The 21853-nt window shown below is 54.3% G+C and overlaps 6 protein-coding genes across 6 annotated transcripts; 4 read left to right on the forward strand and 2 right to left on the reverse strand.

The window, feature by feature from the left end:
* Positions 1-237: 237 nt before the first annotated feature.
* Positions 238-1774, forward strand: CDEST_03660 (Putative small ribosomal subunit protein uS2; the record flags this gene model as incomplete). Its single annotated transcript, XM_062919819.1, has 2 exons — positions 238-1106; positions 1188-1774. 2 exons carry the CDS (start codon positions 238-240, stop codon positions 1456-1458), a joined length of 1140 nt encoding a protein of 379 aa, XP_062775870.1. The 3' UTR covers positions 1459-1774.
* Positions 1775-1987: 213 nt separating this feature from the next.
* Positions 1988-4546, forward strand: CDEST_03661 (Putative GNAT domain, Zinc finger, H2C2-type, histone UAS binding, acyl-CoA N-acyltransferase). Its single transcript, XM_062919820.1, has 2 exons — positions 1988-2327; positions 2534-4546. The coding sequence occupies exon 2, from the start codon at positions 2680-2682 to the stop codon at positions 4348-4350; it is 1671 nt and encodes a 556-aa protein (XP_062775871.1). The 5' UTR covers positions 1988-2327; positions 2534-2679; the 3' UTR covers positions 4351-4546.
* Positions 4547-7178: 2632 nt separating this feature from the next.
* Positions 7179-7921, forward strand: CDEST_03662 (uncharacterized protein). The gene is made up of 2 exons (XM_062919821.1): positions 7179-7411; positions 7529-7921. Exons 1-2 carry the CDS (start codon positions 7312-7314, stop codon positions 7756-7758), a joined length of 330 nt encoding a protein of 109 aa, XP_062775872.1. The 5' UTR covers positions 7179-7311; the 3' UTR covers positions 7759-7921.
* A 2198-nt stretch (positions 7922-10119) lies between these two features.
* CDEST_03663 (uncharacterized protein) lies at positions 10120-11076 on the forward strand (the record flags this gene model as incomplete). The annotated part of the gene is made up of 3 exons (XM_062919822.1): positions 10120-10134; positions 10215-10270; positions 10680-11076. 3 exons carry the CDS (start codon positions 10120-10122, stop codon positions 11074-11076), a joined length of 468 nt encoding a protein of 155 aa, XP_062775873.1.
* Positions 11077-13450: 2374 nt separating this feature from the next.
* CDEST_03664 (Putative carbohydrate-binding WSC) lies at positions 13451-16413 on the reverse strand. The gene is made up of 3 exons (XM_062919823.1): positions 15360-16413; positions 14777-15270; positions 13451-14697 (listed from the first exon to the last, which is right to left on the reverse strand). Exons 1-3 carry the CDS (start codon positions 15706-15708, stop codon positions 14683-14685), a joined length of 858 nt encoding a protein of 285 aa, XP_062775874.1. The 5' UTR covers positions 15709-16413; the 3' UTR covers positions 13451-14682.
* Positions 16414-20305: 3892 nt separating this feature from the next.
* CDEST_03665 (uncharacterized protein) lies at positions 20306-20758 on the reverse strand (the record flags this gene model as incomplete). Its single annotated transcript, XM_062919824.1, has 1 exon — positions 20306-20758. The coding sequence occupies one exon, from the start codon at positions 20756-20758 to the stop codon at positions 20306-20308; it is 453 nt and encodes a 150-aa protein (XP_062775875.1).
* Positions 20759-21853: the final 1095 nt, after the last annotated feature.

The following is a 21853-nucleotide window of genomic DNA, read 5'->3' on the forward strand; positions in this document are numbered from 1 at the left end:
GTGATTGCTGTCAAGTGGCTGGCTTACCTAATCGGCACTCCAACCAGCGAGGGCCGGGGCGGATACTTCCGTTCAGCTTCCCCCGAAAGCTCCAAAAATTGTTCCCGACGACTTTCCGTCCTGCAGCGGAAACCACACTCACCCGCACCTCGCCGCTGCCGACAAAAAATGATTGTCAGAAGTATAGTCAGCCGGCATGGTATGTTTTTTTTCTGTGATCTTTGATCAATTGACACCATGTTGACTGTTCTCTCCCGTGCAGGCCGCAGAGCCCTCGTGGCGCCAGTCGCCCGATCATGCCACCGCGCCATCACCACCTCCTCCCTCGTCGGCCTGACCCCCGAACAACTTGACAGCCTCAACGAGGAGGCGGCACTTAGCCAAATCTCAGAAGACCCGCGGCAGGCACATCTCCGCCAGCTGCAGGATGGCAAGGCTATCCGCAAGGCGTACGACGGGTTCCGCCGCGTGCAGAAGGCGACGGCACACCTCGGCTCCGTCGTCGAGCGCGCTTACGTGCCGTCGTCCCTCATCGAAAATCCGCCCGCGGCCAAGGACATCACGCTCGAGCTGCTGATGGCGTCGCAGACGCACATGGGTCATCACACGTCGTTGTGGAACCCGGCGAACGCGCGGTACATATACGGTGTCAGGCAGGGCATCCACATCATCTCCCTTGAGACGACGGCCGCGCACCTGCGTCGCGCCGCAAGGGTCGTCGAGGAGGTGGCGTACCGTGGCGGCCTGATTCTGTTCGTTGGCACGAGGAAGGGCCAGATGGAGATTGTCACCAAGGCGGCCAGTCTCGCGGGCGGATGCCACCTCTTCACCAAGTGGACCCCGGGCAACATCACGAACCGCGATGTGATCAACCGCGGCAAGGAGGTCAAGGTTGTCGACCACAAGGACGTGAAGCTGGGCGGGTTCGAGAGACTGGAGAGGACTGGCCGGCCGCTGGTGCCGGATCTGGTGGTGTGCCTGAACCCGCGTGAGAACTACACCATGCTGTACGAGTGCGGCCTGGCGAACGTGCCGACGATCGGCATCATTGACTCGGACGCAAACCCGGACTGGGTCACTTACACGATTCCGGCCAACGACGACAGGTGTGTTTTGTCCTCCCACTGATATCTCTGTGCTAGCTAGCGATGAGAGAACTCTGCATCTGACTGACCTTGCCCGAACAGCTACCGATCCGTTGCCGTCGTCGCTGGCGTGCTCGGACGTGCGGGCGAGCAGGGCCAGAAGCGGCGCCTCAGGGACGCGGAGAGCGGCACGGTCGCGTGGCAGACTCCCGCCGAGACGGCGCGGTACATGCGGGCCGAGCTGACCCGATACATGCGGGAGGCCGATCAGTGGGTGAAGGATCACGGGGGCGAGGCAGGCCAGCGCGGAGGCGAACATCAGCTACTGGAGGTGTTGCAGGTAAAGCGGGCTAAGGCTATCGACGGCGAGTAGCTTCGATAGGGGAGACGGGGGATGAAATGAGTGTGGTGTGTGTGGTGTTGCGGTGATGGAGGCGAACGGATGTCTTCGTCTCGGGAAAAAAGGCACATCAGAAAATCGGGAGATGGGGTGAGAGGCACCCTCTCTGTACTATATACACCGTTGTATGAACATGTACCAGTATTATAGAATTTGCACCTTGCTGTCGGCGGGTGTTTGTCACTACTTTGGGGAAGGTTTTCTTTCTGAGGAGTAGAAGCAATTGCTCCCACGCCGAAATGAAGAACGTAGACGATGGATAAATGACAGACGGCCTCGTGGTCGCTCTCAGTTGTGAAAATAAGAATGATGCCGGTGGGAGACCAGCAAGGCCATCATCGTCCGAACTCATCATCCCAATTAGTACCGTCAGTCGGCACTAGGTAGGTATCTGCAGCCACAGTGAGGCTTTGGGGGGACTTCAGTTGTGGCTCACAAAGCTTATATAAGCATAAGTCCACCAGCATCTGGTAGCCCATGTTGAAAACTTCGCACCTGCGCATTTCCCCTCCCCGAGGTCCAGAAATCATCATCCACGAACATTTCAGCACGGCACAAGCAACAGCACAGCGCAGCGCAGCTTCCGCATTCCCACACCACACCCCGCCAAGGTTAGGCATTCGTGCATTGGTGTAGCTGTGGTGTCATCGCAAAAGCTGAAACGCAAGGCGGTACCAGTTGGGATCGTATCCAAGTGCAGCGCAAGCCACCATCCCGCGTTCATTTGCACTTGTCTGTCGACAGCCCGTATCGGCATTTTGGCCGACGAGGAGCTTGTCTTTCTCCCTCTCCCTTTCTCTCTCTAGTCAGTCGAGGAGAGCTTGACCGTCAGACCAGACTCGGTAGGCTTACTTGCAGCCTTTCCTTATAAATCAAGATCTGCATTCTCCCCCCTCCGTTCCCAGATATCATACACCAACAAAGAAGGTCTGAGACAAGGAAGTTGAAGAGTGCGCGCCAGCAAATGTCATGTGCAGTCCGCCGACTGTTACTCTGTTTCTGCTATACCACGTGAAATGCTTTGACTAACTCTTAATCTGGCGCCAAGTCGGTATAGCCAGGCTCGTTGCGAACGGCGGCAGCGGCGGCAGCAGCAGCAGCAGCAGCAACGACCCCTCTTCGACCCCTCTCGGCGCTTACAAGCAACCAGGTTCCGGTCGGTGCTGATCCCGCCGCCGAGTCAGCACGCACAAAATGCCGGCCATGTTGGATGATCCGGCGAGCCCCACCATTTACCGTGTCTCCGGAGCGCCCCCGTATCCAGACCCGAACAAGCCGGAGTTGCCGGTCGACATCGTCCCGCGTCAAGTGACACTCCGAGATCGCCAAACGATCGCTACCATCATCCCGTTTGCTTCGCAACATGAGGTGCCTCAATCCCTCGTGCGCTATCTTAGCGACCAGCTCAACAAGGAAATTGAGGGGGGCGACACGTACCCGATGATGGACCCCATGCCTGCCGACAAGTTCGGTGCCTACTGGTTCCAGAACTTCGGCGCCGTTATGCTCCTCGGCAACATCGAGCGTACCGACCTCGCCAATGACATGGACTGGTCCCGGGAGTGTCTGGGCAGTTTCTACATCAAGCCCAACTACCCTGGCCGTAGTAGCCACGTTTGCAACGCCGGCTTCCTTGTCACCGACGCCTCGCGCAACCGCGGCGTGGGCCGGCTGATGGGTGAATGTTACATCGACTGGGCGCCCAAGCTTGGATACACGTACTCCGTCTTCAACCTCGTCTACGAGACCAACGTCGCCTCGTGCAAGATCTGGGACGCTTTGGGCTTCAAACGCATCGGCCGCGTCAAGGGCTGCGGCAATCTCAAGTCGCACCCAGGCCAGCTCATCGACGCCATTATCTACGGGCGCGATCTCATCCCCGGCGAATCCGAGGAACTCGTGAGTGAAGAGCGTTTCGACAAGATCAAGTTCTACCTCAAGTACGGCAAGTATCCGGCCGGGGCTGACCGCGCCGAGAAAAGCAGGCTTCGGAGCGCCGCCACCCACTATAAGCTGCTTGACGGCGACCGTTTGATGCTCAAGGACAAGGAGGTCGTCTCCGACCCGCGCCGTCAGTACGAGATCGCCCGCGAGGTCCACGTCGCCCAGCACGGCGGCATCAACAAGACGACGGCCACCATTGCCGAGAAGTATCACTGGAGCCGCATCAAGGAGACAGTGAGCGACGTCATCAGGAATTGTGCCGAGTGCAAAGAGCTCGGAAAGATGCCTGCTCCTGGGGGAAACGGCGGCGCGAGGGGGAGGGCGGCTGCGGCTGCCGCCGCTGCCGCTACTTCCTCAACGACCAACACCCCTACTTCCATCTCACTTACTTCACTTTCAAATCCCTCATTTACAAATACTTCTGCATCAACACCGCCCCCCTCGACCGCAGACGTCAGCACTACAAATCGTATCCTCGCCCTACAACATCACCACTTGCCTCCCCTCTCCTCGCCGCGATCATCACCGTACGCCGAAGTCTCATCGATACCGCCGTCGCACACTCTCCGTGACCCCTCTGCCTCTCCGCTGCCCCGTCATCCTCACCACAACCCCATGTTACAAGACGAATCCTTTCAGCCCATCGACCCGCAAATTATCGGTCCACCGCCGACGTCGCACGACGATCCGTACAACCATTACCACCCGCACCATACTGACTTCCAGGCGCTGCTCAACGCGACTGAGGCGGAGGAGGCGGCCGAGGAAGAGGCGGCGGCCGTGGCTCGTGACTTGGACATGCTGATCGACCAGGACGACGACGACGACGACGACGGAGGAAGGGAGGACAGGGATGAGTCGATGGAGGAGAGAGAGGGAAAGGATAAGGACGTGTACTCTATAGGATTCATCAACGGATAAGAGTGAGGTTTTGCCTGTCTGGCTACTTGGCGTTTTGGGCTTATGGGTCGGGGGCGGCAATATCGTTCTTGTTTTCTTGGGTTTGTTTTTCTTAGACCTTTACACAACGGGCAGGCATGTCAGCATTGCTAAGAGTAACTACACACAGAACCTGTTTTTCTTCTTCTTCTTCTTCTTCTTCTTCTCCCAAGCTGCTTTTGCCTCCTTTGCGCTCGCTGTCGGGGGTCTTGTGAATTCCAACCGGTTCGGCAAGTGCGAGGAAAGAGGCGAGGTTCTCCACGTATCATACGAATATCTTTGCGAGGGGTTCGTATTGAATTTGTTTAGGTTCGGCTGCGAGACTACGGACACCTCCGCGGGACATTGACTGGAGCGAGGGTGCGGTCATGACTCGTGACTCTGGGTCAAATTCAGATGCCCGTCGGATGAGAGTCAAGCGGCGTGTACGATGTACTTGGCGATTGGCAAGCGAAAGGGCTCGACGTCTCCTGTGGAGGACGGTTTGTCAAGTAGGCAACGCCGGCGGGACAACTGAGATTTGGCTGATTCAAAGTTGGCTTTTCCAATTGAGACACAACGGCCCAGTGGGAATGGAAGAATCACCCGAGTTGCGGTTTGAAGCTCGTCACGCGATCCGATCTCAGATGTTCCCGATTTTCTGACAGTAGTGTTAAGAGTTGGCCCTCCCGGTAGGCTTTTACCTCTCTGCGAAACAGCATTTAGACTTAACAGACCTCCCGGCGGCAGAGGCGTGAGTCCAATCAACTCTGACACGCCAGGACCCTGCGCTGACCTACCCGAGAGGCAACTTCGGATCCCTGAAACCGGTAGTTCTATGAAGCGTTGGTAATCAGCGTGTACCTGTACATCGTGAGAGTTTGCGACACAACACAGGCCTCCCCAGGCGCACCATCCATCCATCTCACAGTAACCGGCTCTATGATGTACCGGTAGTCCTGTAGTCAGTACAACGTACAAAGCAGGTGCAGGCAAAGTCCATCACCCCTCGATCTAACCACTGGCACTCCTCACACTCAGACAAGTGCTAGTTGGGTTATACATACACGCCAGCTGTGGATCTTAAACTCCAAACCGCCTGATATGGATAAATTGTTACCCGTCGTATCATAATCACAACTTGGGGTATACGATGTACGGTTTTAAACTGAGTACCACTGAACACCTCATCAACATCCCCCCTTCCTCAAGATGGCATCGCGAAAACGTTTCGACACTGCAGCTTTTGCGTCGAGGGGAAATGGCCCAAGTCAGGGAGAGTCCTCGAGGTCGAGCCCGTTGAGAAGGTATATGGCCCAGGCGCTGTTCCATTTCTTTGGTGTTTCGTGTTGCAAATGGACAATGAGGTAGGTGGTCCATACCCCAGCGCTTACCCGGATTACAGTTTTGAAAATCACCCACACTGATTTCGGCCATCACCACTGCCAAAACCGTGTCGTAGTAGTCCATGAATCGTGCTGGGGGGGGTAAGTGGAAAGTGGAGAGCCAGGCGGGCACCCATGCAGCCGAGACCGAAAGGTTGCCCAGGGTACGAATGAGATCAGGGTAAATGTTTATGTCATGCAACTGCCATCACAGCATTCAACAAGTAAACTTCGCCTGAAAACCCAACGGGTCACGGATCATGACTACCGCTATTGGTGGGCAGCTCGGCTTGGGTTGTGTCGACGCAGTGTACGGCTATCCCTTGAGGCTACTTTTAGACCACACAATCAGATAGATGGATTCTGTCACCGGTAGGAAAACTATCAACCGTCGAAATCACACAGCTTTTCTGGACCTGTTGTATCGGTGGCAATCGTACTGTTTATCCTTGCTGGGATTCGTAATATTACGGTCAGCCCCAGGCGAGAAAAACTGCTTTGGGTGCCCTCCCCGGCTGTGTCTTCACACTTCGTGGTGGACTAAGAAACCCAGTCTCGAGGAAGGGTTCAAATACCACTCATGTTCTGAACAGAGAGGGCAGGGACTGCGGTGCCTTTGTTTCGATGAGTGGGTAGCGGGTCGGTTGGCTTCAGGCGGTGTCGGGAGGACCGATGGTATTGTGTTTTATCAACTTCTTCATCGTGGACTCATCGGTCCTTCTGGAAAGTCGTCTGCTACCTGCCGATTGGTTTGCCGTATGTACAGTATAGTCCTATGATCTGCAAGCATCCCGTCGACGCATCAGGGCTGACAACCTTGCCGGCTTTGACGGCCGCCCTCGGAGTCCGTCCGGTGGGATCGCTGCCCCGGTCGTCGTCTCAACTTGATTTCAGACGACGTCGTACAACATGGAATTGTACCGTCATTCCCACCTTCTTCCTGGCACAAGTGGACGACCTTCTATCTAGCGGCCTACTGTGTAGACCCGAAGCCCCATCTGTCTCCCTGCAACCTCTCTGCTAGAGCCCTCCTAAACTCTAATTCAGCCAACCATCAATACCAGAGAACCAACAAGTGTGTGGGGCTCTACCCCGAGGCTTGTACTAGGAGCCCTGAGAGCATGACGGGGTTAGTTGTGACGAACTTGGGGCTGGCGTCGAGGCAGGCGTGACCCTGTGACTTGCCTTACTGTCGCATCTTGATACAACGAGCGTGAAACTGGTACGCTGGCGTCTTGGCCTCCCAGAGTGCCGGGTCGTCGGGAGAGAGTGATTGCAATCTGATACAGTGGGCAATGTCACAGCCACGATATGGTGAGGCCCGTATTGTGTCTCTACACGGGATACCAAGACGAGATACCGGTCCAAGGTATGAGGGCGTCCAGACGAAATATAAGATCTCTAGATATCCTACGAGAATTTGATCTGCTATTCTTCTTGCCACTCTTCAGACGCTCTAGAATATCGCAACCTAAAACAACCGGTCCCTCTTTACCAAACACATTCGCTCCTGATCCGACACATCACACAGATCCGCCACTCGCTTCGGCCACACGTACAACCACACACCTTTTCCAAGATGAAGTTCACTCTGACTGCCCTCGTTGCCATCATCGGCGCCGCCTCTGCCATCAGCGTCGACGCTGGACTTGTGAAGAGACAGTGCATCGCTAACGGAGGTGAGCATCTTCCTCCTTTTCCCTTCCACTTCTCCTTCCCCTTTCCCTACCCCAGGTCCTCCACAGGCTACACTAGCCTGCTCAATTGTATGATGCTGACGGCTTCCAACTCCACAGGTTTCTGCTTCACCAGTATCGCCGACACCAAAAAGCCTTGCTGCGGCGGCCTCATTTGCAAAAACAAACCCGCGCCCAACACAAACATCTGCGAGCCCGAGGAGAGCCCCAAGGTCCAGGTTCCGCGCTCGGAGGTCGTGGAGAAGTCTGATATCCCTCCCGCGCCCCAGGCCCAGGCCTTGCCCCGCGCCATGCCCCAAATTCCCCGTGACGAACCCATTTGGGGATGAGTGTGTGCCGATTAAACGGAGTCTAGAACATAGGCTTAGCTAGGGGGTGCGGGGCGGGGGCTACGTACGGCCTTGACGGTCGGTACATGATCACGGTTCTACCATTCACCAAGGTAGCTGGGCTACTTAAGAAAAGTAGGCTTAATATCACTTTTGATAGCGTTTAGAATACCAACATCTGGACCTTTCGGAAACTTTTGCTCTCCACGGGGTACCCGTCTTATGTGTGTGTGTGTGTGTGTGTGTGTGTACAATGCCGGTTGCCTCATGTCCTAAAGAGCGAAACGAGTAGAAAGCATGAGTATACAAAAACAAAATCATGTCACCTTCCACAGGAGCCTAGTCCGCAATTCCATGTCAGCACATTCCAGCTGTATCCTACCTTGATCGAACACGCCGTAAACAGCCTGATGTCAAAAGGTATACTGCAAATCAAATGGCGTACTTTACGTCTTGAAGAGTTCTTATCGTTGAGCAACCTGCGACTGCGAGACTCTCTGTTGAGCAAAAGACCGAAGCCATATCGATCAGTTTAGGATCAACTAAAAAAGGGTGATGCTATTATCATGGCCGAGCGGCTCAACAGCTTGCAGGCGAAATATACTGCATATTCGTCCGTCGTGTCAGCAACGCAGCGTAAAAGTGTGTATACCTCAGCCAGAGTTCTTCATCAGCCAACAGTTTCGAAAAGGAAACTGCCTCTAGAGTAGCACTCTGCCTCTTTAAAAGATACAATCATTCATTTTGACTTCCCAGTGCAGCTAAGCAACCTAGGCTTAGCGTGACGGATTTGCATTTCCGCCAGCAGATTTTGCTCCTGGCCCTCAATTCGTGCTGGCCTGGCCACTCACCGATCACGCCTCATAACTATCTTCTTCAAGTTGCATCTTGCTTATTCTTAGTCAGCGGCCGAGACAGGGCCGAGAAGCCCCAGTCAACGCTCGGCTCCCGCCGTTTAGGCTGCCAACAATATATCAACCCCGTGGTCGAGTAGCAGAACCTCGGACCCGAATTCTGTTTGTTTGATACACCTGTGATTAATACTTAGGAAAAGAAGGATGAAAAAGACAGGTCTTAGGGCCTTTTCTCTTAAGGATTCAGTGTTTGTTTTCAAACAGAATTCTACATTTATTTAAACTTTGTTACAAACATTTAAGTATTCAAGTACTCACTTGATCTTACTGGTAGTCACGTCTCACAAGTATACGACTTGCGGTCATCTTGCTAATCCTAGACTGTAACGTTTCAAAAGAAAGAGTCTACTTCTCAGAACTGTTTGGCTCTCCTTGACTCAATGTTGGATGCCCAGCTGGTTCCGATGAGAAAGTGGAGATGGAGGTTGGATGGACTAATCAGACTACGCAAATCTGTCTTCATTGTCCTCGTCAGGAGCTCCCCTTCGCTTTGAACCTTCTTACACATCGCCACTTTGCACTATTTGTTCTGAGACTGTGATATCAACACAGACCGATGAACTGACGTGTTAAAAAGCTTAATCCTGAACAAAGCGTAGTTCAACGCAATCGAGTCAGCACAACCATCCCTTTCTTCTCAGAAACCTAGGCACAATCGAACCAAGCCGAGACCAAAGTAGGAGTGGAAGAACTTACTCATTTTATATCTGTCTGTTGGTAATGAAGCACTAGAAACCTACCGGACTCAATTTCAAAATGGCCAAATATGAAATCCAAGCACGATATAAATAAAATCAAGAGATACGCCTGACCCAACGAAATGGAGTTGTCCCCGAACACAGTTCAGACGGCAGGGGACCTTGTAAAGTGGTGTTCGGTCAGCTTTTACTAGAGTAAGATAAGCCTCCAGTACAGTGTAATAAGAGGGACTAGATGTTGCAAGCTTAAGGACGTAGGTTCGAATTGCGTTGTCGAAGGGTTACCTTAACGCCACGAGTCGTTAACACTATCATCGTGAACTCTGCAGGAAAGTAGGCACGTCCGAACCTCGTTTGCCAACACACAACGCCTCTCGCTCGCCTCAACAAAAGTTCCCTCTGTATCAGCCTGGAGTGAGATTACAGCTACTTCTTTCTTGGCTATCATCCCAAGATGCATCAAACCCCTGTGATCGCGCCCCCAACCTGGCAGACTTGTGGGGGTTTGAGGCACGATGAGCAGGCCCAAAAAGCCTTGCCGTGCCCTCGAGACGAATCAAATCGTGTACGTTGGGCTTCTGAGGCATGACTAAAGGCCTGTTCTGCAGAGCCTGGAGAGTCTGCCACACTCGTTCAGCGGGCTGCTGAAGTTGAAGATATTGTCTAACTCTTGCAGTTCTTGACGAATTTCTCTCGACATATATCACGGACGCTAGCGTGGAGCCCTTTTCGTACTGTAGACGCTCACAATGTCTATGGCCGGTGTGAGTGCGAATTTCACATGATGCGCAATCCAACCCAGACGACACTCGATAGTGATCTGACTGACACTCACAACCAACAGACCGCGGGGGCGCCCGAGAAATGCGAGGGTATCAAGAACAAGCTGGCTTGGAAGCTGTACCGCACGAACAGTTAATTCTTTTGGAAGACTGGTCTGGACTGCAAACCGTCAACGACCAATACGCCCACGATGACAACAAGGAGATAGAATACCACCTCATCGACACCGAAGAGATACCAGTGGTTAAATCGAAGCCAATATCAAGCCGGCCGAACAAATGACAAAATCGAGGAGAAAACGGCTCTGGCTCCCTTGGTGTTGGTCATCGTGGCATCAATCGTAGGAGGCGTCTTGGGAGGCAGGGCGAAAAAAGCAAGATCACCATCCCAGGTCGACAAATCACAACCGACGAACGAGGCGAGCCCTGGCAGTACACCAAGCCCAACGTCGATCTCGAACGCCACGACGAAGCTGCAGTCAAAAGTCAGATGTGCTACGGGCACAAATCGAGCTCTTGTAAACGAGCGACCGCCAGCGGCTCCTCGGCATCAGCATCAACGAGCAGCTCACCCCCTCGTATAAAGACGACAGCATCAAGCGCATGGCCCTCGGCACCGGCGCCAACAGCAGCATCGGCGCGTACTGGCCGTTGATGACCTACCAGGGGAGCGACGGCAAGCTCTTCGAGGTGCGCAACCGTTTACGGAACGAGTTCTCCCCCGTGGCGGAGTGGGACGCGAAGAAGCTCGGAATCAAGGCCAGCCACCTGGCCCTGGTGCCGTTGTCGGCCAGCTTTAGCAAGATGGCTGTCCAGGGGAGTACGGGGTATTCTACCAGTCGACGGACGCTCGTCTGGTTGCGGTGGTACCCGACCTTGGCTCCGACGAGCTGGCAAAAGGCTACGCGATGTCGTGGCCGATAGATATGTATGTCTCTTCTCACTTGGACTGCACACGCAAAGCATTTGTTGTCTGGCCATCGTATTGCAGAGTCCCATCTGTCGAGCTGCCTGAGGGCGGTACCTTTGCCGCGTTTTCCGTTGCAGGAGCGTCGGAGTCACTCCAGAGAGTCGACACCTATTTCTTGCGTATGGATGGTTCGTCCAACATCAACGTAGTCTATACAGACTCCTCACGATGTTCTGAAAGTCGACTCTGACACAGACATTGCCTACCTCACGATGGCAACCGCATATCTTGACTTCTTCCCAGAGTGAGTTGTTACTTGAGACGGCGTCGAGTCAGGTAAGGTATTGTTTTCATCGCGGGGAACTGGTTAGAGAAGTCACGTCGGATGGGACTGAATGGGCTGACATTGGTCATATATTGATACCATGATGGGAAGGATAGTGCAAATCGTCTTAAAAAATGTGAATAACTTTGAAGCCTAATGGTTCTAGTTGCTCCTGTTTCGCTTGATTGATAACTGTTACAGTCGTTGATCCTTGAAAACATTATTGACCCAATTTACAGTCACTGAGTCAATCATAGTTCACGTGGACGATCGGTGTACGATCGGATACTCAAAGACCGCCAAACTGGGTAACAAGTCGTCATAGAAACTCAGTATATTACAGGCTTCTTGAACACTTACCAACCTGCTAGGCTTGGGAGCGAACGGCCTCGGTGACTCTAGATCATGTTTGTTGAAACTGACATCAACTGTGCTCTGAGCTAGTGATGCTTAGCTATTTTCGTCGCTTGATGCTAATATCAAACAAACATGATTAGAGAAGTCCATACTAATGCAAAGTCTCGGTCTCGCCAATCATTGGGGGTGGGTATCTCATGATTGTGTCAAGAGTGAATCAAATGAGGCGGCAAGGAGCAAGCAACTCCAGATACCGATGACTGTACCGCCCCTGCGTCTCATTATACCCTGTCAATACACGCTTAGACTAACGTCAACCTATAGTCTCTCACATTCGTTGCTACACATTGGGGATCCCACGCAACTTGCGTCTCCTTTGAGAACAAGACAAGGTGTTTCATCCCCGGAGCCCCCCTCCTAGGGCGGCATCCCAAGCGCACGAGGTACGACACTACAGGAACCTGGCACTTGGGACAAAGTCCATGGGACCTGGCGGATCGGGTGCCGGAGAGTTTTATCGAGGAAGGATTCCGTCGGTTTCCGGGGAAGCGCATGGGAAAAGGACAAGGCTCCAGGAAGAATCGATACCAAGCAGCACCAGCCAGCAGAAACTCCCGTACGCATAGACCGATGCTCGACTCCACACAGGCAGAACGGGTCATCCGCTGCTGCAACTCCCCAACGTCAGCCAGCCGCAAAAGACTCCAGTCTAACCCACGTATACTCTCACTGTAACTACGGTTCGAGCGGACGAAGCGCGGTAGGGATTTTGCTCATTGCCATGTGGATCGAAATGCCGGCCTGCCAAGTTTGCTATCGAGACTAAACCCCCGCCTCCCAGTGCTGTATTGTCCAAGCCAAAATCTTGGCTTGGGCATACGAAAATGGCGTCAGGCCAGGAGAGTTGAGCCCGAGGGAGTCAATCGTCAGGGTCCCTTCCTCCACAGTACTCAGCCTCATCCTGTGGCACCCGGTTCTTTACCAGTCCCTGCAGTGTACTTCGCTTCTCCAACAGCGGAAACCAGTTGCCTACCAAAGGTCATTGTGGATATTTACTTGAGGAGTTGCTGGTTTCCCCTTTGCTCGTGTGTGTCAAATGGGTTGATTGATGCCGTCTGGGTTGTTCCGTCAACCAAAACACCTCGAACACCACATAGACACAAGCATAAACAAGAATGGAGGGAAAGGAGGGAGTGGGGGGGGGGGGAAGCCCCGAGGATTGATCGTCAGGGGCCCTAAACATGACACACGCGTTCTCCGTTTTACGTTCCCCAGCGCACCCACACCGCAGAGGGAGTAGCGACCAATCTTCGGACTCAGCGATAGCCACTAGGAAAAAATGGTCCCCGAACGTCCAATCCCATCCTCGTTTTCCCCTTACCGTCTCTCGACTTGTCCTGGACCCAGCCAACCACTTCCCTCCCTTCCTAGATCTCCACGTGCTGGGAGGCCCCCCCCCTCCCATAACCCCCTTCCTTTGGGAAGAATTGGAGGCGAAAACTCGCAACCAAGGCAGACTTGTTGTTTTCGCGAGGATCGTCGATTCGGGGCTTCTCTGGAATGGGTACCGTACCTGCTGGTGGGTTTATGGTAAGAGGCCCGCCCAGGGGAGAGGTAAAAGCTCAGCCCTTCATAACGTCAGGTGACCTCACACATGGCACGCCGCTCCGCGGCCTCCTCCCTCCCCCCGAACTGAACACTTCCCCGGAGCAGCAAGATGTGGACCGCAAGGCATACAAATGAAAGTACTCGGGGCTGTTAACTCGGAGCTCGGGTGTCACCGGCCCTAGAAGCGGGTGTCGGGACTGTCCTACCGCAGGCAACTTCACGGCGGTGTCTGTTTTGTCAAGTCATCACTAGTCCGTTCAAGGAGACCCGAGAACCAGTGATACTATGAGGTCATTGAATGCTCGATTACTACACACATTTTCTCCCAGTAAATCGAACACGCTATCAAAAGGGGGAAAATTTCAACACCACAGGGCCCTCCTCCGGCCTTTCTCACTCCCCTTCGGATGGGGGGGAGGAGCCAAAGATGAACTAGCCCAAAAGAACTTGCCCCGACACTCCCAAACAAGTTGTTGCCCTCGCGTGGGCCGTCACGAGCTCCCCGAGGGCGTCTTGTGCTATCCAAGAAGTATCATTCGGATAAATGCCCGTTCTCGTATAGCTTCCTCGGGGAGACTCCTGCGTGCCGCGTAATATGAGGGGCCATGTACTATACACACAAGATGGGAGAGGGCGTGATGGCACCATACTCCGTTGCGACTCTTTCCATCAAATGTCGTTAAAAAAAGGGGGGTTGTTTCTCCCCTAGTCGCTGCCGTTTTGTTTTTCTTTGTTTTCGAAAGTGTACACGAAGATCTCGGACAGGCCAATCCCCAGGGTAAGATGATATTGTTCAAAGTGAACAAACCTCAGTAGGGGATAGTTTGCAGACCGATGACGTTACGTGTGTGTATGGGTGTATGTGATGTGTGTTGATTGTGAGGGGTTGGCAGTGCGATTATGAGGCAGGGGAGTTGGTTAGAGATGAAGGGGGTTGTTTTCCGTCTCGAGACGGGCCTCCCGTTGGCGATATCCAAGAAGTTTTTCTAAAATGGAGTGCAAAAGGAGTGGACGGCATAGGGGGTTTCGTGGCCGACGGCGGATTTTAGATCCCATGGACAAAGAGAGAGAGATAGAGAGATGAATCCAACGCAGGCAAGAAAAAAAACCCATATCGTAAATCCGAGATATGTTCCCTACGACCATGATACATATGAAATCCGACGGACACTCGCTTTCGGAGGACGTCCCCGAGTGAGCCAGCGTCGGGTAGATTGAACACCTCTAAACGCCATGGATGCCAGAATGTTTTGTGAAGAAATAGGTATTTTGATTAGCCCAGAGGCCCAAGTCGTTCGTCGTCATGACGTGCGTGAGAAGCGAGAGGTGCTCATGCGTTGGTAACCTAGAGATGGGTCGGGTTAGCATCAAACTCGTCTTCAGCTCATCCGAGGGGTGGTGTCTCTTTGTCTCTCTTCACTTACTCGGAGAATCTTCCGCGAGTAGTCTTGGTTGTCGGCGATGCTGCCGTCGCTCATTCGTCGGTGCGCCAGGGTAGGATCCATGCGGGAGTCGCTCATGGACATGCCACTGCTGCTGGGAGGCTTGGGGCCGCCGATGAAAGCGTTGACGGCGGCGTTGCGGCGGTGCTCCTCCTCGATCTCGGCATTGCGTCTCCTGCGGATGAAGAAGTAGATGCCGCCGAGGATGGCGGCAACAACGACAACGCCGACGACAACGCCAGCAGCGATGCCGGCGGTGTTGGGACCGCCCTTCTTGGAGTCATCGGTAGAGGCTGGCGCTGACGACTGTACGGGCGTCTCGATGACGGTTTCCACGGCACCGCCGGCCGATGTCGCCGGCGTTGTGGGTTTGCTGGCGGCTGAAGAGGTTGAAGATGCGACCTCATCATGGGGCACAACGAGCTTGAGACCCGTGTTGAAGACAGAGTAAAACATGCCACCATCTACACCACCACCTGTGTCGAAGAAGTCAGCACCCAACAACAACATATTCAACTTCGTAACATCATTTCAGTTGAAGGGAAGAAGGGAGGAGAAAACATACAGGCTTCTTGGGAGTAGAAGGGGCAAGGGAAGTTGCACTTCTTGTCGTCGACGACGGCAGCAAGGGGCGGATACGAGTCACCGCAGTAGCAGTCCTCGCCGTTGAGGGCCATGACGTTCTTCTCTTGGACAAGCTTGCATTCGTCGTTGCAAGATCCACTGCTGATGCCCTGTTTGGGGGTATACTTCTCCCATGTTGTAGCGTTTCGGTTGAAGCAACCTTGTGCCGTGAGAGCGCTTGGTGCGGGAGCGGTACTGGGCTGTTGGACTCCGCGAGCACTGCTTGTGGCCGATTGCGCCGAGGCGAAACCAAAGGCCAGGACAGCCAGGGCGGCTACCGAGTTCTTCATTTTGTGGAATAAGACGTTGCGAGGGTATAACGAGTGCGTGAATCAAACAAGAAAGAGAGGTCAAAGAAAAGTCGAATAGAGGTCGGTCTCGATTCGAATACAGCAGTCGTCGTGTTGGCTTAGTTGTGGCCTATCGTGAGATTTCCGAATTCCGAACGCGGGATCTCAGGGGGGGGAATTCGATGCAAAATCGGGCGGTTCAAGTCGGCCAACCAGCGTTTCCAAGCCTTTTCGAAATCCAAGCAAACGTCCTCGCAATCCCAACCGTTCGATTAGTAACTGTCGGTCGATGGAATGTCGATTCGATCGATGGTGGTTTTGAGATGGTGCCGTTGAGCGAGCGTGTCGGACGAAGTCGAGTCGTGCGGGAAACAAGGCGAGTCCTAATGAATGTACGGGCACATACGGCCTCCTAGTCTTCTCAAGTGTGCGTTGCTGTAGGCGTGTGTGTGTGGTATTGGGCTTGAGCGAAGCCTCCTCTGCGTTCTCCCTCGAGGGTCCTCTTTTTGGCTGTTAAGGAAAATAAAAGAGGATATCACCGAGTAAATGACATTGAAGGAGAGAGAGGGAGCAAATGAGCAAGGGAAAGGAAGAGCAGAACCTTGGCGAGATTGAAGATGAGTAACTAACTAGGCGGGAGAGAGACTCGAAGGGGGGGGAGGGGAGGAAATGAACGAGTGACAGCGGGTGGGAATTGGAGGGAATGGCTTGTTTTGTTGAAAAGAGGGAAACGAGCAGCAAGTGGGTTGAGATGAGGAGGGAAAGCGAGATTACGAGTCCACTTTGCGGCATCCCGGGGGTCTCGGGAGGGTGTGAGCCAAGGAGAGACACACCCCTTTTTGCTCTAAACCGTCTCGCTATCTCTCTTCTCGCCGTCTCTCTCTCTCTCTTCTCTCTTCTCTTTCGCGTCTTGTGCTGACCAGTCCAATCCAGTCCATGTGGATGATGTGAAGACTGAACTAGGGCTGCCCTGGGTTAGGCTTCCAGGTCGGGTATCCTCACCATGGCAAGATTTTGCCCTTCCCGTCCTGTCATCCGGTGTGTGCACAACTTCTTACACTACTATGTACCTCCTGTGTGTAGGACTGTGGGTGTGAACACTAAGTCCACCACAGCGAGGCACCTCAACTCGACACGCCGCTGGCAAGGGACCCCATCTGATGCGCTTCCATTGGGCGGGCGTGGCTTGCTTTGCCGTCCATTGTCGGCTTCGATTGGACGTCTCTGCAGTGGTGCGACGGGGGGCCCATGTTTGGGGTGTTCCCGGTTCAGAATCCAGGAACCAGAATTACCGTCAGGGGCGCAGTTGGCTGTGCAGATCATGGGCCGTATCGGGGGCTGGAGGTACCGTGTACGGTTTCGGATGTCAGCATCGCGTTAGTCTCATTGGTGAGCCACAAGGCGTTGACTATAACTTTCGAAATGGTTGCTAGTACATGACATTTCGCCGGCCCGTCTACTGCTCGAGTGACGGGGTGGAATCCACTTTCCGATTAAATCCTTCACCAATGCAACACACCCTCGGCCAACTTTTGGGCGTGTATCGCCGGTGGAATATGGCGCGCGGGCCTTTCATAACTCGGCTGTTGTGCACAGAAGGAAAAGGGGGAGGCAGTGGATAACTTGACACAGTTGCTACACCACGGCTGATGGCGCCCGATTTGTGAATCGCGGCATCTAGTTGTGAGAGTTGTGAAGGGGAGGGAGCGGACAACGCCGGTCGCTCGTCAACTGTACTGTCAAGTGGTAGTCGATGGCTCAAACGGTCAACCGTTTTGCCGTTGCTCGAATGATACCAGCAAGTAAAGAGAATGGGGATGCTTCGCTGCTCCCGACGCGTGCGGCGTCTGCCGTGCAACCCTGTCGATGAAGACAACACAACGTCTTGTCCTGGCTCTCTCCCGCCGCCCGTTGTTCCGCCCGTTGTTTGACACTGATTGTCACAGTCACAGTGAGCACGCACACACTTGAAGGCACCGATAGGCGTCCCAGAACCACCACAAGAATCGTACAGAATCAGGTACCCCGTCCAGCTGGTGCGACGGTAACGGTGACGCCGGCGCACCGGGCGTCCGTTGCACTTTTCCCCCGCCGCTGGTGCCACGGTTTATTACCTTTTCTTACCTGGCTGGCAGGATGAACCTTCGCTCGGCCGTGCCCCCTTTTCTCTGGCCATTTCTTTTCTTCGGGGGGTGGTTGATGTTGAGACGAACGGCCTTCTCCTGACTCTACTCCTTCCCGCCTGACTTTTTGGGCGGACGAATGCTTGGATCCCCCCATGCTGCAGTAGTATAGTTGCAGCACTGGCCGGCGCAGTCATTGATTGATTGATTGACTGATTGATTGACAGTGGCAATGACGCATCTTGGGCGACATTTGACTGTCTGTTCAAAGCGGACTGAGCGAGAAAATGGCTTGGATGGTATGCACCTACTGCTGCTGCTGCTGCTGCTGCTACTGGCGCCGCCGCTACTACTATTCCTGCTGCTTGATCATTATCACCACCATCACCACCGTCGGTGGACGGCGACAAGGCCTTCAGGTCGTCCGTCGTCCCAGACGACAATTCGTGAAAACGAAACCCGCCAAGGAGCAGCCCATGGTCGCAAGTCGAAACGCGAAACGAAGATGCCAGCCAACGGTGGACAGGCAGTAGACGGCCGAGGAGACGGAGACGAGGAAGGCCTCACCTAGGGGGGGCAAAGCTGTCTGTGGCGCACTGAGACGGGATCCTCCCCCGGATGTATGGTTGCTACAGCCTGCTGCATATCCACACAGTACTCTGTACGACAGCTAATGAGGCAGATTGTAATGAGGCAGGTTGGCGGCCGGCCACTCTGCCTGGTTCAGTCTGGCTCGCGATGCCACGACCCGTTGGAATACATGCCGTTTCCCGTCCAGTGTTCACCTGTCACTTCTGCGGGTACTGCGCTGTGTGCGTGCTGCATACTGCGCGCTGCGTGCACGCGGCACGACCACAGCATATGCGAAATTGGATGGGATAAAGACACACCCCCTCCTCGCATCATCCATGTGGGCGGGATACGAGAAATTGGCGGCCGGGCCAAGAGGCTTGGGGAAGGCTTGCAGTCTCGAAGAGAGAGAAAGCCAACAGCCAGCAGCCAGCAACATGCCGGCTCGTCTGGATTGTCAAGAATGTCTATCTCTCTCTCTGTGGGTGTGTGGGTGTGCGCCCACCGTACCATGCGATAGGATTGCGCACTTGACAATGCAGGTGGCTCGCATCGGACAGAAGAATAAAAGATGGGCTCCTGGTCGCCCAACTGATACGAAGGAGCATGGCCGCTGTGTATGCATGTCTACTACTTGTCTGTTTGCTTCTCGGGCGCGCGCTTCGTCCGGGGAGGAATTTCAGTTAAAAACCCCCAAGTAGGCTGGCAAGCGAGACGATGGTGGGACAGCCTCTTCGTCTCTCGCCCGACGGACGCCCACGGAGACGATACACTACAGTCTACCTGAGCAGCTGCGTCGACTCCATATCTGAGGGTGTTGCCAACTGGAATCGATCAGACGCGCATATCCCAGTCCCAGTCCCAGTCCCAGTCGTCCCAGGACGAGGAGAGGAGAGGAGAGAGAGGTGTACTCTGTACTCTGTATTCATACGACGCTTAATCGACAAGCTTGTCCTTAGTCGCCTGTACGGATACTGAGTGGACTTTTGGGCAAATGGCCCTAGGTTTGCCTTGCTTTTCGCGCTCGGGACCGATATTTGCTCTGTCCAGCACAGCCTCAGCAATCAATCGAGAAACCATACCGCGCCAGGCAGCCTGTGCCCGTGCAGGTAGATGATAAATGATTGAGATCTCCAGAGAGAGTGCGAATGCTCCGTTCTGGTTTCCGGCATGGGTGGCCCGGGGAGGGGTCAGGCCAGCTCCAAGCATAATCTATTTCCATCCAGCGGACACTATTGGAGGCTAGACGGCCGCCGAGAGGTTGGCAAGGACGAGGGAGATGGCATTGGATCATTGGATGTCTGTCCAGAGCCAGGCTGCATCTTGAGAAGGAGGAAGAAGAAGAAGCGGGACAAGAACGGCCAACGTTGTGTCTACTCCCGACAGAGAGAGCGCTCTTCAGGCTTCAGGTAGAGGAGCCCGTAGAGGCACAGCCCTCGGAGGCATGTCTCAGGGACTCGACACTGAGGTAGAGAAAAAACCAGGGCGTCTTGTGTTGATTTGGGGAGGCTTTTCAGGCGACACACTTGACCTCGCATGAAGGTGCGACACCCCATGAGATGCAGCAGCGTCCATCCCTGGCCATTGTGAAGACTTGAAGAGGCTACTCTCGAGTCCTGTGTGGATTTCTCTTCAACCGATCACGATCTCAGATCTGCCACCATCTCAAACAACCAAGGGCAAAAGAAGCAACTCTCGACAGAATCCCAACACGACGGACTCCCGCCACTGATTGATTTACCAGCGGCCCCAATGGAGGGTGTCATCCTCCAAGAAAAGCAACGATGCCGCCTGCATCCGGTACTGCCGTGATTCGTCATGAAGCTTTGGTAGCGTTCCAACGGGGTCCCCTGACTCCTTCCTATCGGGCGACAGGCCTTGATTACAGTATTACGGATACACTGTTACACTATCTGTACGGATGCAGATATACGAACAACGAATAAACCAGCCCGGCAGAGAGAAAACTCTTTTCGGCGAATCGCAAGCCCGGCGCGCGTAGAAGCATTCAAATCCAGGTGTGTCTCCCCTCCGATGACCCGCTCCCCCCGAGCTTCATTTTCTCGAGTCGGGTTCCCGGACACTCCCTTGCTTACAAGTTGCGGCCTCCCTCTCCTCCTCCTCCGACCAGGGAAAGCAAACACCGCCGCACGAGGGGGAGGCTCCATTCTTTTTTGACTGCGACGCCATGCGGGAACTCTCGAGTCTGCTGTGTTTATTTCCAGGAACTCGGACCTCCTCCCCATCAGTCCAAGAGTCCAGGGACGCGTCGCTCCAGGGGCAATCCTATCCCAGCAGCACAAATCCACGCATTTATGCCGTCTTCGCTGTGGATGCTCTGGAGAAGGCTGAGTCATGGTTTGCGGACACACTCTCAGGCGGCTTCAGCTTCCCATCTGCGCAAGGGATTTCCAAGAGAGACAACAGCAGCCCAAGAAATACCAAGCAAGGCACTGCGCACCGCAGGCTGGCACCCCCTCTCCCTCGCTGACACCGGTCGTCCCATCTTCTGATAGTTCAAACCGCCATCCGCTCGGCCAGTTGCGTTAAGGGGACCTGTCAAGCCGCCCTCAATCCTTCCTGTGAACGCCGGATGGAGCCCCGACCGCGGCCCCTCGGAGCCATCGAGATATTCAGGAGCCAGCGACCCATCCATCCCTTTGGCTTTTCTTCTTCTTTCTCTTCTTTTATGCTCTCGCGTCGCCTCCTCATCGAGTTCTAGGCCGGCACGCCCCCCCGGGTCTTGGTTGACAGTGCCGGCTCGCGACGGCGTCCAACTTGGCGTTTCCTTGGGTCGAATTGACTGAACAAAAGTCGTAGCCATCTTTTCTCTCTCCTCATCTACGAAAACCCGGCCTGGCCCTGTTGCAGATCCCGTCGGCTCCCTCGCTCCAACTATGATTAACCCATCCCTCGTCCAAGGCCCGAACCCGCCGTGCCGAAGGTGGCGGCGCGAGATTTGCTCCATTCGAGGATTCCAGCACTACTTACATCAGCACCATGTTCCGGACGCTGTGGTCATCTATATCCAAGGGGGGGCGGGGCGGGCGGCGGCGGCGGCGACGACTGCCCACCATCTTCTTAGACAGCCCTCTCGCTTGGAGGGAAACTGTGATACTATCCCGTCAACAGAGTTGAGACCAGTCTCAGATGTCTAATTGCGCCAGACTGCCGTTCTGCCTCCATGTATGATGATGTTGCACCTTGGACATTGTCTTCTGGGAAGCATCTCGAATCCCCACATAGGCCGATCCAGGTTGTGGACGCCACCGCATGACGGGCCTGAAAGTGCAAGACATGGGGCTTTCCTCCTCGTTCTTTGGTGGATTTCCTCGAACGATCCACGGTGCAAGAAATGGGCTCGACGGGAATCATGACGCTTCCTCGACTAAAATAGAGCGCCGAAGCATGTCGGTTGGGTCGGGGGTTGGAAAAAATGCCCGTTTGCCATC

Source organism: Colletotrichum destructivum, chromosome 2 (assembly GCF_034447905.1).
Source record: "Colletotrichum destructivum chromosome 2, complete sequence".
NCBI lineage: Eukaryota > Fungi > Ascomycota > Sordariomycetes > Glomerellales > Glomerellaceae > Colletotrichum > Colletotrichum destructivum.

Bases quoted from the DNA above. Each gene is read 5' to 3' on its own strand.
- CDEST_03661 (XM_062919820.1), top strand. From the start codon at position 2,680: ATGCCGGCCATGTTGGATGATCCGGCGAGCCCCACCATTTACCGTGTC.
- CDEST_03662 (XM_062919821.1), top strand. From the start codon at position 7,312: ATGAAGTTCACTCTGACTGCCCTCGTTGCCATCATCGGCGCCGCCTCT. The intron at 7,412-7,528 runs GTGAGCATCTTC...CCAACTCCACAG, and splicing joins ACAGTGCATCGCTAACGGAG to GTTTCTGCTTCACCAGTATC.
- CDEST_03664 (XM_062919823.1), bottom strand. From the start codon at position 15,708: ATGAAGAACTCGGTAGCCGCCCTGGCTGTCCTGGCCTTTGGTTTCGCC. The intron at 15,271-15,359 runs GTATGTTTTCTC...TCTTCGACACAG, and splicing joins CTTCTACTCCCAAGAAGCCT to GTGGTGGTGTAGATGGTGGC.